A 16,388-nucleotide genomic window follows, 5' to 3' on the forward strand; every position below is an offset into this window, starting at 1 on the left:
AGCAATCACCATTAGCATGCAAGACATCAGAAACCATGGCTGAAACATTCTCCTTCGATGGTCTTCAGAGCGGCAGATTCATTGGCATCAGTTCTCCACTGATCAGGTTACTTTGGTTCCACCATCTGTCTTTGTCCTTTTGATCGTCACCAGCTCTTTGTCTTTAACTTGATTAGCCTTTAGTCAGATAACCTAAACCCAGTAAATTTTATTGTGAATTTTATCTGGTTTAGGCCAGAAAGTTTATTTTCATCATTAGCTTCTTTTCTTGAAATTTTTTATCCTAAAGACTTTCCTCGACCCTGTAAAATATTTCAGAAAGGAGAACACAATGTACAGTTTTATCTGTGTAATTTCTTATCCATTTTTTTATTCCTTATAGGAAGGCGCTAGGCAGTGTTCCTGCCTAGTTTTGTCCCTTATCCAACTAAAACTATTCCAGCTACTTCTAAACTTCCAAGAAAATCACAGAACAATGTAGGTGAAGTTGTAGTAAAGCTTCATGTGTGCTCTAAGACAAAGAGTAATTTAAGGCATGATTTCATAACTATTTTAATTTGCCATAAATCCATGCTCCCTGACTCATAAGGTTTTAGACTGACTAGACAGATAACTGAGTGATTCATTTTCACACAGATCCATTGCCTGCGTCCAGCTGAATACTCCCCTTCTGTAGCAACAGCAGCAATCTAGGCTTTGTGCTTTTTACCTTATTAGTGGGAAGGATGACAAAACCTTTCTAAAATCTACATATAGATTCATATTATCTTGAAATTTGTTATGTATTTAGGGGTGAAGAACAATGGAAGTTCAGAAGGCACTTGAGCAGGAGTTTCTTGCTCAAAAATGCAGGTTCCTTGAGTTTATGTGTTGGGGGTTTTTTAATATGGGGGAGTACTAATGTGTATATAAAGCTGCCTATTTTTATTCTTTTCTTGTCCATCCTTGAGATTCCAATTATTGTTTTGACCTTCCTGAAACTGACTTCATTCACTCAGAATCTGTCTGATCCAGTATGCAAAACTCCCTGTCATAAAATGAAGCAAGATGTAAAAAAAGTTCTAGCTATGTAGTGGACTTGTCCAAATAGTGTGTAGTTAGGAGGGAAATAGTTATGTGCAGTATGACAAAGAGCTTTGTGCAAACTACATCACATGTGTTGGGTAATTGTATAGTTCAGCGAGATGTGCCATACCTATCAAACCTGAACTAATAAATAAATGCTGTAAATTAAGTCCCGTATTTGGTAGGTTTTAGTGCTTGAGTTCTCACTTCAGAGACTTCCTGTGCTTGTATCTCTGCTGATTACTGTGTCTGGGGTGAAAACAATATGTAAAGTGATCTCTGATAATATTAAGTAAATAGAGAAAGCAAATTGATAAAAAGCAAATACTTTTGTGGGACTGTTGCATTCCTTAACTTTTCACTGCCTTTTTCTTACAGAGCTTTCAGTAAAGCTGAATTTGACATTTGGAAAGGGCACAAGATGCTTCTAGGCAAGCTTATCTCTTCATTGCTAAATTTTAGGAAAATTAATATTTATTGGATGTGCCACAAATTGTTGTTTATTCTGTGTGAGCATCTTGTGCCTCTAGAAGCTATGCATGTATGAATGGAGGCTTTGGAACATGTTCTTGGAAGCAGGTTAAATGAGTCAGAGTTTTTTATTGTTAATTTTTGCCACTATATAAGAAAAATTTTCTATTCCCAAAATACTCTGTGTCAAATTATAAGTCTGATTGTTGTATGAAATGCTTATTTGTTTTCTAGATAGTTTTAGGGAAGGTTGATTTGCTTTCCTAAGTTACCTTTCACTTAAAATGAATTATCAAACAAGTCTCCAAACAAATGAAATAAAACCCCAGGAACGTCACTATTTTGTAGGCTGCCAGGCATATACCTATGTATGCAGGCTTTATCCAGCTGGAGGAAACCTCTGTCTCTCTGTCAAAGAATGGAGAGTCATTACTTACATTTTGAAGTTTCCAGAAACTACTAAATATTCTCTTTCAATTGAGGCAGGAAAGGTCAGTTTGTTTGCTTGCTTTTTACTAATATTAGAGATAATTACATTGCTGACAACTCTGTATTTGCTATTATTAGCAATATAGAATGAATGTTTAATAAGGTACATGCAAATTATAATTATTTAACATAATTTATATTATGGCAGATATGTTAACTAAATTTGCATTTAGTTTCATGTATAATCATGATCTGTAACTCAAGAGAATATAATAGTTAAATACTTCTGTACAGTGTTTCAAGATTAATTGCCTTCAACCTTGAGCCTTCTTAATTCTACCCTTGTTTTTAGTAATCAAAAATACTAAAGCTATTTTTGTTTTCTCTTTGTTAAACTCTTTGCACTTAGCAATGTAGCAAGAAAGCATCAGCTTCATTGTTGTGGATTCTGAAATCATCTGGAATAATTGCAAACCGTCCTTGGCCTCGGATCACTCTTACATTGACAACCACTGCTATAATATTAACTATGGCTGTATTCAACATGGTAAGGGGAAAAGGAGTATTTTTTTCTTGTTTGTTTTATTTTTTTTCAGTATTTGTTTAGATGTCAAATTTATGGCTCATGGCTATGCCAGGAACCTATATGATAATGATTGCCAGGGACAAAAATGTAAAGCAGAGCAACAGAAAACATACTGTATAATGGGGACCTCTGCAAACATGATGCTCAGCACGAGCTCAGATCCTGGCTAAGTTTATTAAAGAAAAATATAAGAAGTTAAAGGTAGTTAAATCTCAGGTTTGAATTGTTCAAATCCCTTGCTCGTCTATGCATTGCTTAGAAAAACAGAGTATTTCTCAGAGAATGAAGTATCTCTTTCACAGGATGTGGGGGAGACTGTGTGAAACTAACTAAGCTTTATCCAGATTTGTAATTTTCCACTGCTGATCACAAAATGATCATAATTTATATATGATTGAATTTCATGTGCTTGTCTATTTTTTTTTTAAGTTAAAAAAATCAAAGTTACATCAAAACTTCAGAAGTACCAAACTACAAATTTGTTAGGGCTTTCCTCTAGTTTGGGCATTTAATTTTCTTTTCTCCGCAAAATCTGTGTAATTTTATTATTTTTTGTAACTACAGAAAATACAGAGTAGATCTGTCATTAATCTTCCTAAATCCTGAATCTTAATGTCCTCATTTATTCTGAATGATGTGTTGGCTAATAGGATGAGCAGTATGTGTGATCAGAAAACTTCCTTTGCTTTGCCCTGTTGGCTGAGCCTGATTCTGTTTGTAAACCTCTGAAAGCTGAGTGTTCCAGCTCAGTTCTGTATCTGCAAAATGGGAACTGTAATATTTATTTAGGTAAAACGTTTTCATTCCAACATTAATGCGTAAATATTAGTCACATTTTAAGTGAGTGAGATTTGCACTTCAGCACTTCCTTTGAGTAGCTGGTACTTTTGTTACTTGAGGTTCATAAACGACTTAAAGGTTGGTAATACCTACATTGTTTAATTCATTTTCCCACAACATTTCAGGGGAACCTTACTCGACCGTTGTTACAATAAGTACTAGACTTGTCAGAATGATGTAATGATGTTATGTGGGCTTTCAGATATGAACACTTGAAATTTCTGGTGAACCTTCTCTCCATTTTGTCTATTAAATGATCCTAGCATTGTTTTTGTTGTATTTCTTTTCAGAAAAGTAGGTAGTTTCCTTTCGTTCTCCTGCACCTTTTTTTTTTTTTTTTCTTTTTAGGGAGCAGAGATAGATTCCAAAACAATTCCATGTTCAAAATTTACAATTCAGCTAATTGAATTTGATGTTTAAGGTTAGCAGAGGGAAAACTCAAAGAAATAGTGGCTGGAAATGAGAAAATAAGCCCACTTTTCATCAGTGAAGGCAGTAAGCAATGGAAACAATTACTCTGAAAAGCTGTTGATTTTCCATCACTTCTTGTCCTCAGCCGAAGACTGTATGCCTTTATGAATGATAACCTTTAGCCAAGCAAAAATTATTTGGCATACTACAGGAAAAAACCCAGAGATGGAGTTGCTTGTAAATTTTACATTAGACTTTCTCTTATTTTGAACACTATAAATATATAAGAAGAAATGAAATACCCTACTTGGGTTTAAAGCATACTTTGAGATGGAGTTCGTGCAACCATATAGTTATTTATTAAGTTAAAAAGTGTAAAAGAAGATATGGTCAGCAGCTGTTTTTTTCTTAGACTAAAGTTCTACTATTGTGTACAACCCACTGCAAATTTGGCCTTCAGCTAGTAAAAGACATTCTAGCAAAAAAGCAGTTGCTTAGTATATCATTTTTAGAAAAAAGATTTTAATTTTATTGGTTCACGTCCATTTTTGTGTGGACTAAATGTTACAGTAAAACCTAATAGGCTGTATTTTAGTCTTTGTACCTTATCAGTAGTGACTGCAGTGTTACAAATAATCATGTTCCATGATATTCATGAGATGATAATTTTAAGTACAATTCCCACCTTGAAACTAAACCTTAATAGTTTGACTAGCAAAATTACTTTAAACGTGATTGTGAAATTTGCATTTCCTTAATATTAATAGCAAATTGTGGGAGAGACTCTGAAGTATCATTATTATATCTCCAAGCAACATGTACTTAATAGCAGAGTCCATTAACTGCATTTATTTCCATGAACTCTTTCAGTAGAAAAAGGCGAAATGTAGCCATTAAGATTTAATGGAGATAAAAAGTGTCTAACCCTCCCACACCTAATAAATCATAATTAAGATCAAAATGTCAAATAAAACTCAGCCTTTATGGTCAAGGGACACTAGAAAAGAGTGGGGGTGCAGTTTTATTTCAAATTAGCTGTTTCAGCAGACATCTGAATCTAGTCTTCACATTTGAGAGGTATATAGTCATGATCAGTGGAAGGAAGTTAAAAACCAGGTAATGTAACATAAGTATCAAATACTACTTAGCTGAAGGGAGAGGGTGACTAATGTTGCTTCCAGTGAGAATTAGATCTGGTGCTATATATAGACTAGGGCAACAATCAGCGGCTGAGGTATAATGTTTTTGTGAAGCTGGCCTGTATTAAACTGAATATGAGAAAGTGTACTGCAGGGAACAATCCAGACATCTCAGAGAGACAGTAGGACTGCATGACTGCAAAGGGTTGATTCTTGGAACCTAAATGAATGATTGTATACAGTACATCAAATGATTGTACTTCACCATTGTCTGGGATTCACGTGATCTTGAGGAACATGGAATGATAAAAGAGACCTGGAACAGCTCTTTGTTTCAGTGACTTCTGCATCAAATGCATGAATGGTTCTTGGCACAGTGACAGGCTCTCAGGGCTATATTGTCCCAGGAAGGTGCCCAAACAGGATCATAGAATCATAGAATAGTCAGGGATGGGGCATCTGCCACCTCTCCAGGCAACCTATTCCAGTGTTTCACTAGGGAAGGAATGATACCAGAATTTGGGATTCTCTGTATTATTCTTGGGGCATTCATGTGGGCATCTGGTAATAAATTCCTGATGCAGCTGCCAGCCCAACTGGCAGGAAGGAAAGAATTCACATCACTGCTTCAAAAGAAGCAGTGATACACATTTTGAGAAGAAAGTTCTCATAAGCTACATGGATATTTGGAGAATTGGTAGAAAAATTAAAAACAAAGGAGTCCTGCATGTTTGCCTTACGGATTTAGGCAAAAGAGCAATGCTGAACAGAAGTGTCAGTGCTTCTTTTTGTGTGTGTTAAGGAAAACGTTAAGTCCTGTAGTTCAATGTGTGATACCTGATTTGCATGCTTCTGCCATACGTAAAAGCATGCTCTTCTCACTCTACGTTCTGCTGAACAAGAGTAGGGTACCTAAAGAAATCTGTTTACAACAGCTCTATAAAAACTGTAGACCACTGTGTCTTGAGGAGATTGCATAGCTCTTCTGGAACGTCAGAAAATTAATTTAAAGTATAGCTGTATGTTCATATGAGGCAAACAGAAGGGTTGCAAGTACCTTAGTGAGAAAGTTGTCTTTGTTTTTAGTAAGAAGGGTAACCTTATAGCTCTGTACAACTATCTGAAATAAGGATGGAGCGAGGAGGTGGCTGATCTCCCAAGTAACAAGTGATAGGACAAGAGATAACAGCCTCAAGCTGCACCAGGAGAGGTTTAGACTTGATATTAGGAACAATCTCTTCACTGAAAATGTCGTCAGGCATTGGAACAGACTGCCCAGGGAAGTGATGGAATCACCATCCCTGGAAGTGTTCAAAAACCATGTGGATGAGGCCCTTAGTGGCATTGTTTGGTGGTGGACTTGACAGTGCTGGGGTAGAGGTCGGACTTGATGATCTTAAAGGTCTTTTCCAACCTAGTTGATTCTATGATTCTGTGATTCTATGATCAAAACCAGTGTATTAGTCTTTTGCAGATTTGTGGTCAGATATCAAGGGATTTACACAAACTTGCTTATCCCATGCTGTGGGGGGAGGATCTGTCACCACATGTCTCCTATTGAAAGAAATAGCAGCACAGCAGGTATTTTCATCACGTGAGGCAAAAAACTCACAACTGAAGATTGCAGATTATACAAACACAAGAAAAGAAAAAGCTGTTAGAATACATGAAGTTAAAATGAGAATTTAATGGTAGTGTGCTCAGATGTTCCCTGGCAAACATTGGTATTCATAAAAAATATTGCTTTCAATTGAGTCATTTGAGTAGGTGTGACTGCTTAGCAGGACTGAACTGTCTCTTACAAAAAATACTATGTTGAAGAACAATATATATCTCCAAAGCGTGATAGCAGATGTAGGTAACTGATGAGAGACAAGAAAGACAAGTACAAACACATCATTCAGAAATAAGTGTTGTTTGGCTCACGGGAGATGACAACATTTCCATATCTTTTTTTTTCCCCCTTTCTATATTTATTTATGTGTTCACAGATACACCACATTTCATATAGCATTCTGTGTATAGAGGTAATGTTTATAGGTCACAAATGCCCTGTACAAAGCTCAAAACCAAAATTCAAATGCTTTAATATAAATTAATATATGTAAATATACATACACATATACATTTATATAATATAATTGTGTTTGAGTTCTTTATGGTATATAATCTTTCGCTCTGTGGACATACATGGGATGGGATTCTGAAACAAAATACAGTTATTTCATGTTTGCAAAAAAAAGGAAATGCCCTATTAGTGGGATGTAGGAACTCTCTTTGCGTACCCTTAGCAAATGACCTGGTTAAGAAGACCTATTAAGATGAGAATGTTGGGGGCAGGGAGGGTGATTAAATACTTAAAGCTGTCTGCAGGGCCTTTGCCCAGAATTGTTCCTGTTAAAGAGGAAGACCAGCACCAGCTGGGTTAAACAGTAACCAAGAAGGATTTCTGAAGTAAAGAAGGAAATAGGATGAGAAATAGTGTAAAAGAATACAGACATTTGTAATAGGAGGCAGAGACCTGAGTGGAAACAGCTGCTGACGAAACCTGGTTTCACACTACCATCAGTATAGTTTACTGATTGCAGGTTAATTATGTGTAGTTTCACATAAACAGTCAGAGAATCATGTTAGTGAAGGAAGACAACCTGGAACGTGCAACTGTACAAACAAAGGTGAGTGCCAATTTGGTCTTGATAGCAGGTGGCGTATCGATCGCCTTCACAAGTCCGCAACCGGTCCTGCTTCTGTTGAAGTGGTGTTACAGGGGTAATGGTTTCAAACTCTTCTCAGCAGCACCACAAAACGTATCACTGACCATGAATGGTGGCTTGGGAGGTTGGATAGTCTTTAAAAAGAAGAAAAAAAACCCAACCAAAACTCACTGTATATGTAGTACAGTGCTGTGACATGTTGCCAAGGGGGATTGTGGAGTCTTCATCCTTGGAGGTTTTCAGGACTTGGTTATACACAGCTGTGGCTGACCATATCTGGTGTTAGTAAATTGATAAACCATTTTGATCCACATTTGGTTACAGTGAAACACTGTAACATTTGGTTACAGTGTTTTTCTCTGGGGCAGTAAGACAAGGGTAGGGAATTTAGATCTGCAAAGAACAACAGGTGAGAAGGAGGCAACCTATGGAGCTCTGCAATGGTCAGCCTGGAATGGATTTCTGTATGAGAGGGACTGTGAAATTTGCTAATGAAATTAAGGTAGTGGGCAATGTCTATGAGGAAGGCTTGGGATTTTAGAAAGGAAGTCAGCTGAGGAGTTGAGTAAAAGAACTTGGTTAAAATTTAGTAGTACAGAGCGCAAGATTATGGTTGGTCAGACAGACCAGTGACAAGAAATTCTGATACAAGTTGGAAGCCCATCAGATGGAGATGCAATGAGTTCAGGATTTTAATTAATTCTGTGAGCTTGATGACAACTCAGCTGGATGACAATAATCATCCATGTGACGGCTCTTCAGGTAAGTATAAACCCCATTTATCTAAGTGAGTTCCAGTGAAGGAAAGCTACCCCATGCTTGCTGAGCATGACGTTAGTGGCTGGGATTGTGTCAGTGTGTAACAATGTGTTAAGCTGCTATAATGTCATGATCTGTTTGAGCCCCACTTGCATGGGTAAGCTATTAAGGTTGTGTAGCTGTGAGCAAAGGAGCTGTCATTCTAGGATGTATGAAAACATACTTCTGTAAAATCAGTATTAATGCTATTGCATGACTCACTGATAAAATCTGGGAAGTGTGTTTGCAGTTTTGGTCAGCCAGAAGGTTGAACTGAAATAGACTACTAGAATGATTAGGGGAATGAAGAGCTCGTTTTCTGGGAAGAAACTAGAACATAGATTGCTGAGCATAATAAAGGCTGTGATAGCATTAAATATTAGGAAGAATGCTAGTGAGAGAAAGGAGCTATCTAAAAGTTAAAGGATGAGATTGACACAAGAAGAAGAAAACAAGAACCAGCCATGAATACTGGTTAAATGTAGAAACAATTTAAGCGGTGAGATTCAAAGCAGTGGAATTAATATAGTCAACAGAAATCTAACTCATTAAGAAAGCACTGGATCAGTACATTAAGAGGTACTGTATGATGATGGTTATGGGTACCTGTGGCATCAGCTGGCTGAATTTGATGACCCAGGAGATACTGGTTCCACTCTTCTGTTTCAATAACATTAGTACCAATACTATTGACATCATTATTATGTTATTACATCATGTAAATCAACTTCAGTAGACTTCTTATTCTTTCTCTAATTCTTCCTGTGTTTAAATAGGAGGTTGGGTTGAGGAAAACGCAGGAATTATTCATACTAAATTTACTTAATCATTGTCTCTCGTATGTGTGAGCTTATGATATATGAAAGTAATGTAACACAGAGCCTTTTGTCTTTTATTCAAATGGAAAGTGGAGGCTAACAAATGTGGTTTTGTCTGAAGATGCAGGAACAAGTAATCAAATGATGTCATTTTCCCCACGCTATTTCAGTTTGCAGTGAAATACCAAAGTTAAATGATTACTGGCAAGGCTTTCACTGCTTCGCCATTTGTCTTCTCTATTTTGACCTTAAACAGCTGACAAGCTAATGGATTATATGTTATTTTTCTCTAGTTTTTCCTGGATAATGCTGTAAAAGCTTTTCCCTCAGTTCTTAATTCATCAAATGCAAGTTTTCCTAATTTGAGTAATCAGACACGGTGGTGTATACAAAACAACTGTTTTTTCCTACCGGTAAGTCCATTTTACATTTCTTTCTGTGTTTACAACAATTACACTAAATTGACTGTTGCTGGATCTGCTTGAAGTTAAACACCCACCAGTTTTTAAGACTGTAGCAAAAGCTTGGGTTTTTTTCAGTCACCTGCAACTGAATTTGAAGTAAGTGGGAAGTGAGAGGAGGTTAGTACTTCTGAAAATAGAAGGTTTAATGAGTGTCTCATTAAAAAGCAGGAAACAGTACGATAACTAGGAAGCCTAGCTCACCCATGCCAACAAATGGGTGTTACAAGATAACAGGGGAACACACAGTGAGTGCAAAGCAGACTGTGCACTGAAAGCCAGGTCAGTCCACAAACGGGTTTTACAAGGACTAGTGGTAGACCTGAAAATATTCACTGATTTTATCATTGTCCTGACAGTAAATGTGAAATCTGTGATCATCACACTTTTGTCATTGCATATTTGATTAAGAGGTGGGGTGAGAGGGGGAGAAATACAACACTCATGTACCACTGCATAGACTGTTGAAAAGATCCGAACTCATTTGAAAATGTTTCAGTGTAAACAAAAGCACAGCAGCACATGCAAGAAGAGGTGCAAGGACATTGCTGAAAAAAAATGTGATCTGTATGCTAGAGAGCAATGATTCTTAATGGGATTACAAAAGACCTGCACTTAAACATAACAAGCTGTATATTGTGCCAAAACAGGTCAACAGTCTTTGGCTGAATAAGCAGGAGGCAGTAAGAGAAGACGGGAGATTATTTTCTCTCTATGCAGAATTGATGAAACCAGTACTAGAATGGCGTGTGCTGATTTCTACACAATGTGTTTTACATAAAACAGCTATTCACTATGTCAGGCTAAACAATCCTTAGGCAAAAGCAAAATGTTAGTTATATATAGACCTATCCTGGAACAAACAGTTGCAGTAACTGCAGCACTTACCAATTTTCAGCATCTGCCTGGTAAAGTTACAGCAGAGAATGAGTTCATTTCTCATTATCAAATTTAGCTAACTAAATGCCACCAACTACCGAAAGGTGCCTGCATCGTCTTTTGTCTTTGATAAATTGGCACAAAAAATGCGTTAAAATGTCACTTCTGATAATAATAAATGAAAAAGTTATGTTGACTAAAGTTTTTAAAAACTTTTTCCCTAACCTTTTTTATTAAACATCTCTCAAATACACATAATTTTCATCTTGCACAACTGCACAACTTCTAGCTTGAAAAAGCTATGAATTCCTTTTGAGTTACTAGTTTTGATCTTAAATTAAAAAAAAAAAAATAAATCCAGAATTATTCTCTCTTTACTGAATGAGATATTGAATACTTAAGCTGCAAAGTTTGTTTCATTAAATTAAAAATTCAATCTTTTGAATCTGTGTATTAGCTTTAAGCTTTATTCATGTAGATAAACTTTCTGTGATTTTTGATAATGGACCTGACAGATCTATTGACTATGTCATCTAAAATGAATGAATAAGAGATTTTTTAATTCTTTCAGCCCCAACAGAATTCAGTTCATCTTAAAGCAAACTAATTTATTCTCTCCATAATGCAGGCCCCAAAATAACTTTTCTGAGTTGTGTTGTTTGTCTTCTTGCTTAGCAAAGATTACACAGTAAGTTATAAGGTCTTTTCTTGTGTTTAGCTTTGTTTAGTTTTGTTTAGTTTTGCTATGATGCTTCTGTTGTTTCCATATAATAGAAGGTAGGCCTGGGAGATTTCAAGTCATGCATGTCTGTTCCTGTGATAAACTACAGTCTGGTATCGGTGCTGCCACCTCCACATGTTAAATAAAGTCATAATCCTGACTTCTGTAAGATGCAGTTTTGGAATACACTTTATTTGGCTAGGGATTTCCAAAATTACTTTGTTCTCAAGTTTTTCTTCACAGACATATTGAGTAGAATCCCTTTTTACTTTAGTAAAGATTTTTATAACCACAGAACTGTAGGTCTTAAATTTTCAAAGAGACCAAATGCACTGGGCTGGATCCTAAGGGTGTAGGTGTGCTGTGCAAGGCACAGGGCCTGTGATCCTGGTAAGAAAGGCACTTGGCTTCTGTAAGGTATTGGTTAAAATACCATTTACTGTAGCTAGCACAAGGAATAAAAAGAGGACAGATAGAGTTATATCCCTTCAGATACTGGGAGCCCTGAATTGTGCAGCACCAGACAGTTCTGCAGTCAGGAATAGCATGAGGTGCAGATCCCATCTGTGGAGATGTTACCCAACATTTTCCTCTTTTGAGCTCTTACAGGATTTTCTTAGAAGGAGACATTTCTATTTGTCATTTCTGCTGTCAGACAAAAAACATCTTGAACTTGCTGTACTAGATAGAGGCCACAGAGGTGGCATAACTGCTGCTTCCAAGTGGGAGCTGCCTATAGGCTCCTTGGTTTGCAGTAAGTTGGCTGAGCTGGCTGAGGTTGTCCTGCAGCCGAGCAATATGCAGAGCACAGCATGGGTGGGCACCTGCTCAGCTTCGCTGCTGTGTGGGTTGCTAACACTTCACTGTGCAACGATCTTCCAGTCAGAGTCGCTGCAAAGGATAGGTATCACTGCAACTCTCTGCCCTGGAGAAAGCCTCAATGCCTATGATGTAGTCTGAGCACATTTCTTTTTTCAGTAGGTTGTACAGAGGTGTAGGATAACATGGGCCTTCACTAAGAAACAAGCCCAGTATACCTGCACACAAAAACTGTAATTTTTTCCCAGCTGGGCATTAATTCCTCTATAGGAATGTTCACGCTTATTTGATGAACAGAGAGCAGAACGCTTGGCCCAGGAGACAGGCTGCCATTTGTTTGACAGCTTGTAATCTTTGTACTTCAACAAAGATCAGAGCTCTCATCCTATACATAGGACCACCAGTCCTTATTTTCTGTATGGTTATTTTGACTGTTCCTTCACCAAATCGTTATGTTTTCCACTGTCTTGCCTGCTTTGTAACTGCACACATCCTTCTACGATGCTAGCTAGAATGCCAGTTACCTTTATTCCTCTACAGTGTGAGACCTCCTGTGGAATGCAGCCATCAGAGAAGTTTTATTTTTGGTGATTCTGAACAGTAGCTCTTTCCATTTCTTGTTTCAAGCAGATCTGCAAGCAAATTGCACTAACAGCAGAGATTGAGGTAGCAGATCAATTCTGTCTGATGGGTGCTGTGAAAATTATTCTTTTTAGTGATCCTCCAACGTTAGTATACAGTGAATCAAGTTCTGTCAAGAAGTGCTGCCATCAACAAGTCAACAGTAGTCTGAAATAGCGTATCTAGAAATAGAAAGCTTTGTAGTTCCAGAAAATATAACTTCCTTACAAGGTGCAGGACTGTAATTTTGAGGAATCGTCTTTGGCAAAGGACCTGCATGTTAAGGACTAAGATAACAATTCTAGTGAGAATGTATTATTCCTGTTTAGCATTAATATTGATGCCCTAATAAATTTCCAGAAAGTATGCAGAGAAGGTATTTTTCCAGGAATTTAACTTCAACCATGTGTATTTTTGTTGATATATATGACATAGGAAAGAAAAGGCCTTTTTTTAGCAACTTAATGTGTTCTTATGTAGTCGTAACTCAATAGGATTGATTGGACAGAAGGATTTTTATATTTATTATGCATAGGCCATGTTATTAATTTTTTATTTTTCATATCTTAACTGTATTTCTAGAGTTTGTAAAATTGTGTATCTGTGAGGTTTGTAACAACTCTTTATTGCATCAGTTTACAAATACTGCAAATACAGGCAATGAAATTGTTGTTTTCAGATCTTTGGACATTTCACCTTGAATCTTATGCTAGTGATACACACAGGGTAGTTACTGGACTCAAGCATGAGTAAAAACCGTATAGTGGTACAGGAATAAATCTTTTGTCAGTCTGCTGGCAGTGAGCTCTGAAGTTAGGCTTCAACACCAGCAGTGGTGTTCCATGAATAGGCACACCTCACTAGTGCAGATGAGTAAACCAGAAGTGACAAAGGGTGAAAATTAGGAGCATAGTCTGGTTTCTGGTGAGGTTTGGGTGAATTGGAGCCTAGTAAGAAAAATGGTCTATTTTATGAAATACCAATGTGTGGTTGTTGTTGACTGTCTGTAAACCATAATGTCCCAGGTTGTAAAGGATTTCATGTTTAAGTGGTCAGTCAATAATATGTTTTTTTTATACTCTATTATGCATAATGTCCTACTCAAGAGTCAAATTCTAAATATTTTCCATTTGATTTTTCTTTGTCAGTATTTTATATACAGCTGCATATTAGGGCTCATTTCCTGTTCTGTTTTCCTGAGGATTAATTATGAGTTAAAAATGGTGATAATGTTGATTGCATTGGTGGGCTACAATGTTATCCTTCTGCACACTCATGGGCTCATGCTGGATGACTACAGCAAATTTATGTATGCAATGGCACCTCTTAGAAGGTAGGTGGATAACTCCAGTCCTTCTGAAATTAACTGAAATTAAATGCTACCTATGGCAGTTCTTAGTCATGGAACAGATTTTTTTTCTATGTGTTCAGCTATATAATCTGCAAGTCATAATTTAAGAACATTGTCATGCTGCAGTTAATATATGATTTAATGTCACACCTCAGAGCATTAGAATAAAATAAACAAGTCTGGGCATATGCTATAGGAAATAGACTATGGTTAATTTGCATTTTTTTAATAAAGGACATTAGGAAGAAGTCATCATTAAGGTTGTTAAGGCCTAAGGCTAAATATAATTAAGACTGTTAAAGCACATTTGCTGCAAGCCAAAGAAAATCAACTTCCTCAAACTAGTACATTGTCTTAAAGCTTTACAGATTCAGTCTTAGCTATTGGAAAAAATAGTAAACCAACAATTTGGAATTTTTCATGTGCTCATGAATTTGTATGTTAATTTTTCAGTGAGACTGCTGAAATCTTTGTTATAGGTTATAATATGTAGGACCAAAATTATGACTCTAATTCTAAGTATTGCTCTGTAAAGTAACTTTTGGACACCTGTAATTTCTACCTCACTTTCAAAACAAAGAAGTGATTCTCCTCTACGTAGGCTGAGTGTGCACTGCATATTCCACAACAGAAAAACTGAATGTTCAGAACAGAGTTTCAGTATCCTTTTTGCTGTGCTGTAAGCTGCTCGAGATCTTTAGGACATTAAGACAAGCATGGAAAAGGATCTGAATTTTTAAAAAGTGTGTTTTCTTTGCACTTAAATCTAAAGGTTAAATGAACAAACCCAGGTCCTTTTTTCCATTGCATTAGAGGAATGGATATCTCTGTGATGGGATGGAGAACCATGGGGCAGGTTAGATTGAGCATTTGTTTCTGGCAGCCCTGATTTTGCCAGGCAAGCTGTGTGTCTGTTGGTATTTTCTTTCCTAAATCTCTCACCAAGGTTCTTCTTTCAGTGGCATCAGAAGGAGAGTGCTTATGAAAATTGTTCCCCATCACTTCTAGTGTCTTTTCCCAAAGCAGAGCTTTTAATAAACTCTGTACAAGATCTAGTTTGTGCCTCCTGTAATTCTGAGGTGAAAAGATATCTTGGGACTTAGGTGCTTTATTTTCTGTTTCTTTACATTCATTAGATACGTCAAGCTCTCCGTTATGGAAGTAGTGTTAATACATTAAAAAAATCTCTTTTTAATCTGCCTGTATAGAATAAGCACCAAATGCTCTCCATTTGTAAGCAAACAAGGATATTATTTTTAATAAATCCTCATCTTATTACCAGGTTTCACATTGTAGGCACATTTGCACAAAATGCAGTAGAAGTAATTATAGCTACGTAATGGAATTAATAATATTTAATCAAATAATAAAGCATATCGTATTTAAATGGTCTTAGTTTACATACCAGAAAGTAGTATAAATTGTGGTCTTGTTCTTGTATTGAAGTAATTTTGTTTTAACTTTTGAGCAGCTTGCTTTACTTACGTTTTTATTTTATAGGCCAGGAATACTGAAAGACCTGAAGACAATGGGCTCAATTTCTTTGTTTATATTCTTCATCACATTACTGGTTTTGGGCAGACAGGTAAGATGCACACCTCTCTTCATTTCCATCAGTGGACACAATGCCAGCCTCCACATGCAGCCTGCTACCTTCTCAAGCATTTTTTAGATTTTCTGACAAACACCTTTATTCTGTTCTGCCCCACACCCTTGCAAAGAAGTGTCACAGCATCTAAAAAGCTATTTTCTTTATTACCTTCCAGTATGCTCTTAAAACTCACCAATAACTGTCATTGAGACTATAGATGTTATGCTGATAGTGTGCTGTGACTATTGCTTGTCATGCTGACCAATATTGTCTCATAGCTTCCTAGTGTGCTCCCATCTGTCTGCATCCATCTGCTGTCTCCCTAGTTGCTTAATTACAAGCTATTTTCTTCACAGTTATTACAATTTGATGCAGACACAGAAACAATGTAGCATGCAAACAGAAGTGTGCCACATACTGAGGCCACAGTTGCACTGAAACTATGACCCAACAGGAAACTACTCTTTTTATTACCCAGTTGTGCTTTTTCAGTACCAATGTGATATCAATAGTCTTAGTTTCTATGAAGCTGAGGGCAGGTGCAAGGGCAATTCCTTATATAAATCCTCTGGTCTATCCATGATCCATAGTTAAAACTGCACCTCCAGCCCTCTGAGGCAGGAATGATGCAGTGCACAAGACAGGGCTCTGAGATGGAAGAAGCAATCCACGTG

General features: G+C 36.9%; 1 protein-coding gene across 3 annotated transcripts in view; it reads left to right on the top strand.

Moving 5' to 3' along the window:
• ADCY2 (adenylate cyclase 2) overlaps nucleotides 1-16,388 on the top strand; it is a 217,687-nt gene that overhangs the window by 176,606 nt on the left and 24,693 nt on the right. For all 3 annotated transcript variants that reach the window (XM_030500578.1, XM_030500588.1, XM_030500594.1), the window contains 4 exons: nucleotides 2,375-2,512; nucleotides 9,565-9,684; nucleotides 13,921-14,105; nucleotides 15,624-15,708. In XM_030500578.1, coding sequence (XP_030356438.1) covers nucleotides 2,375-2,512; nucleotides 9,565-9,684; nucleotides 13,921-14,105; nucleotides 15,624-15,708 — 528 coding nt within the window. The remainder of the gene's footprint in view (nucleotides 1-2,374; nucleotides 2,513-9,564; nucleotides 9,685-13,920; nucleotides 14,106-15,623; nucleotides 15,709-16,388) is intronic.

Source organism: Strigops habroptila, chromosome 1, assembly GCF_004027225.2.
Source record: "Strigops habroptila isolate Jane chromosome 1, bStrHab1.2.pri, whole genome shotgun sequence".
NCBI classification, from domain to species: Eukaryota; Metazoa; Chordata; class Aves; order Psittaciformes; family Psittacidae; genus Strigops; species Strigops habroptila.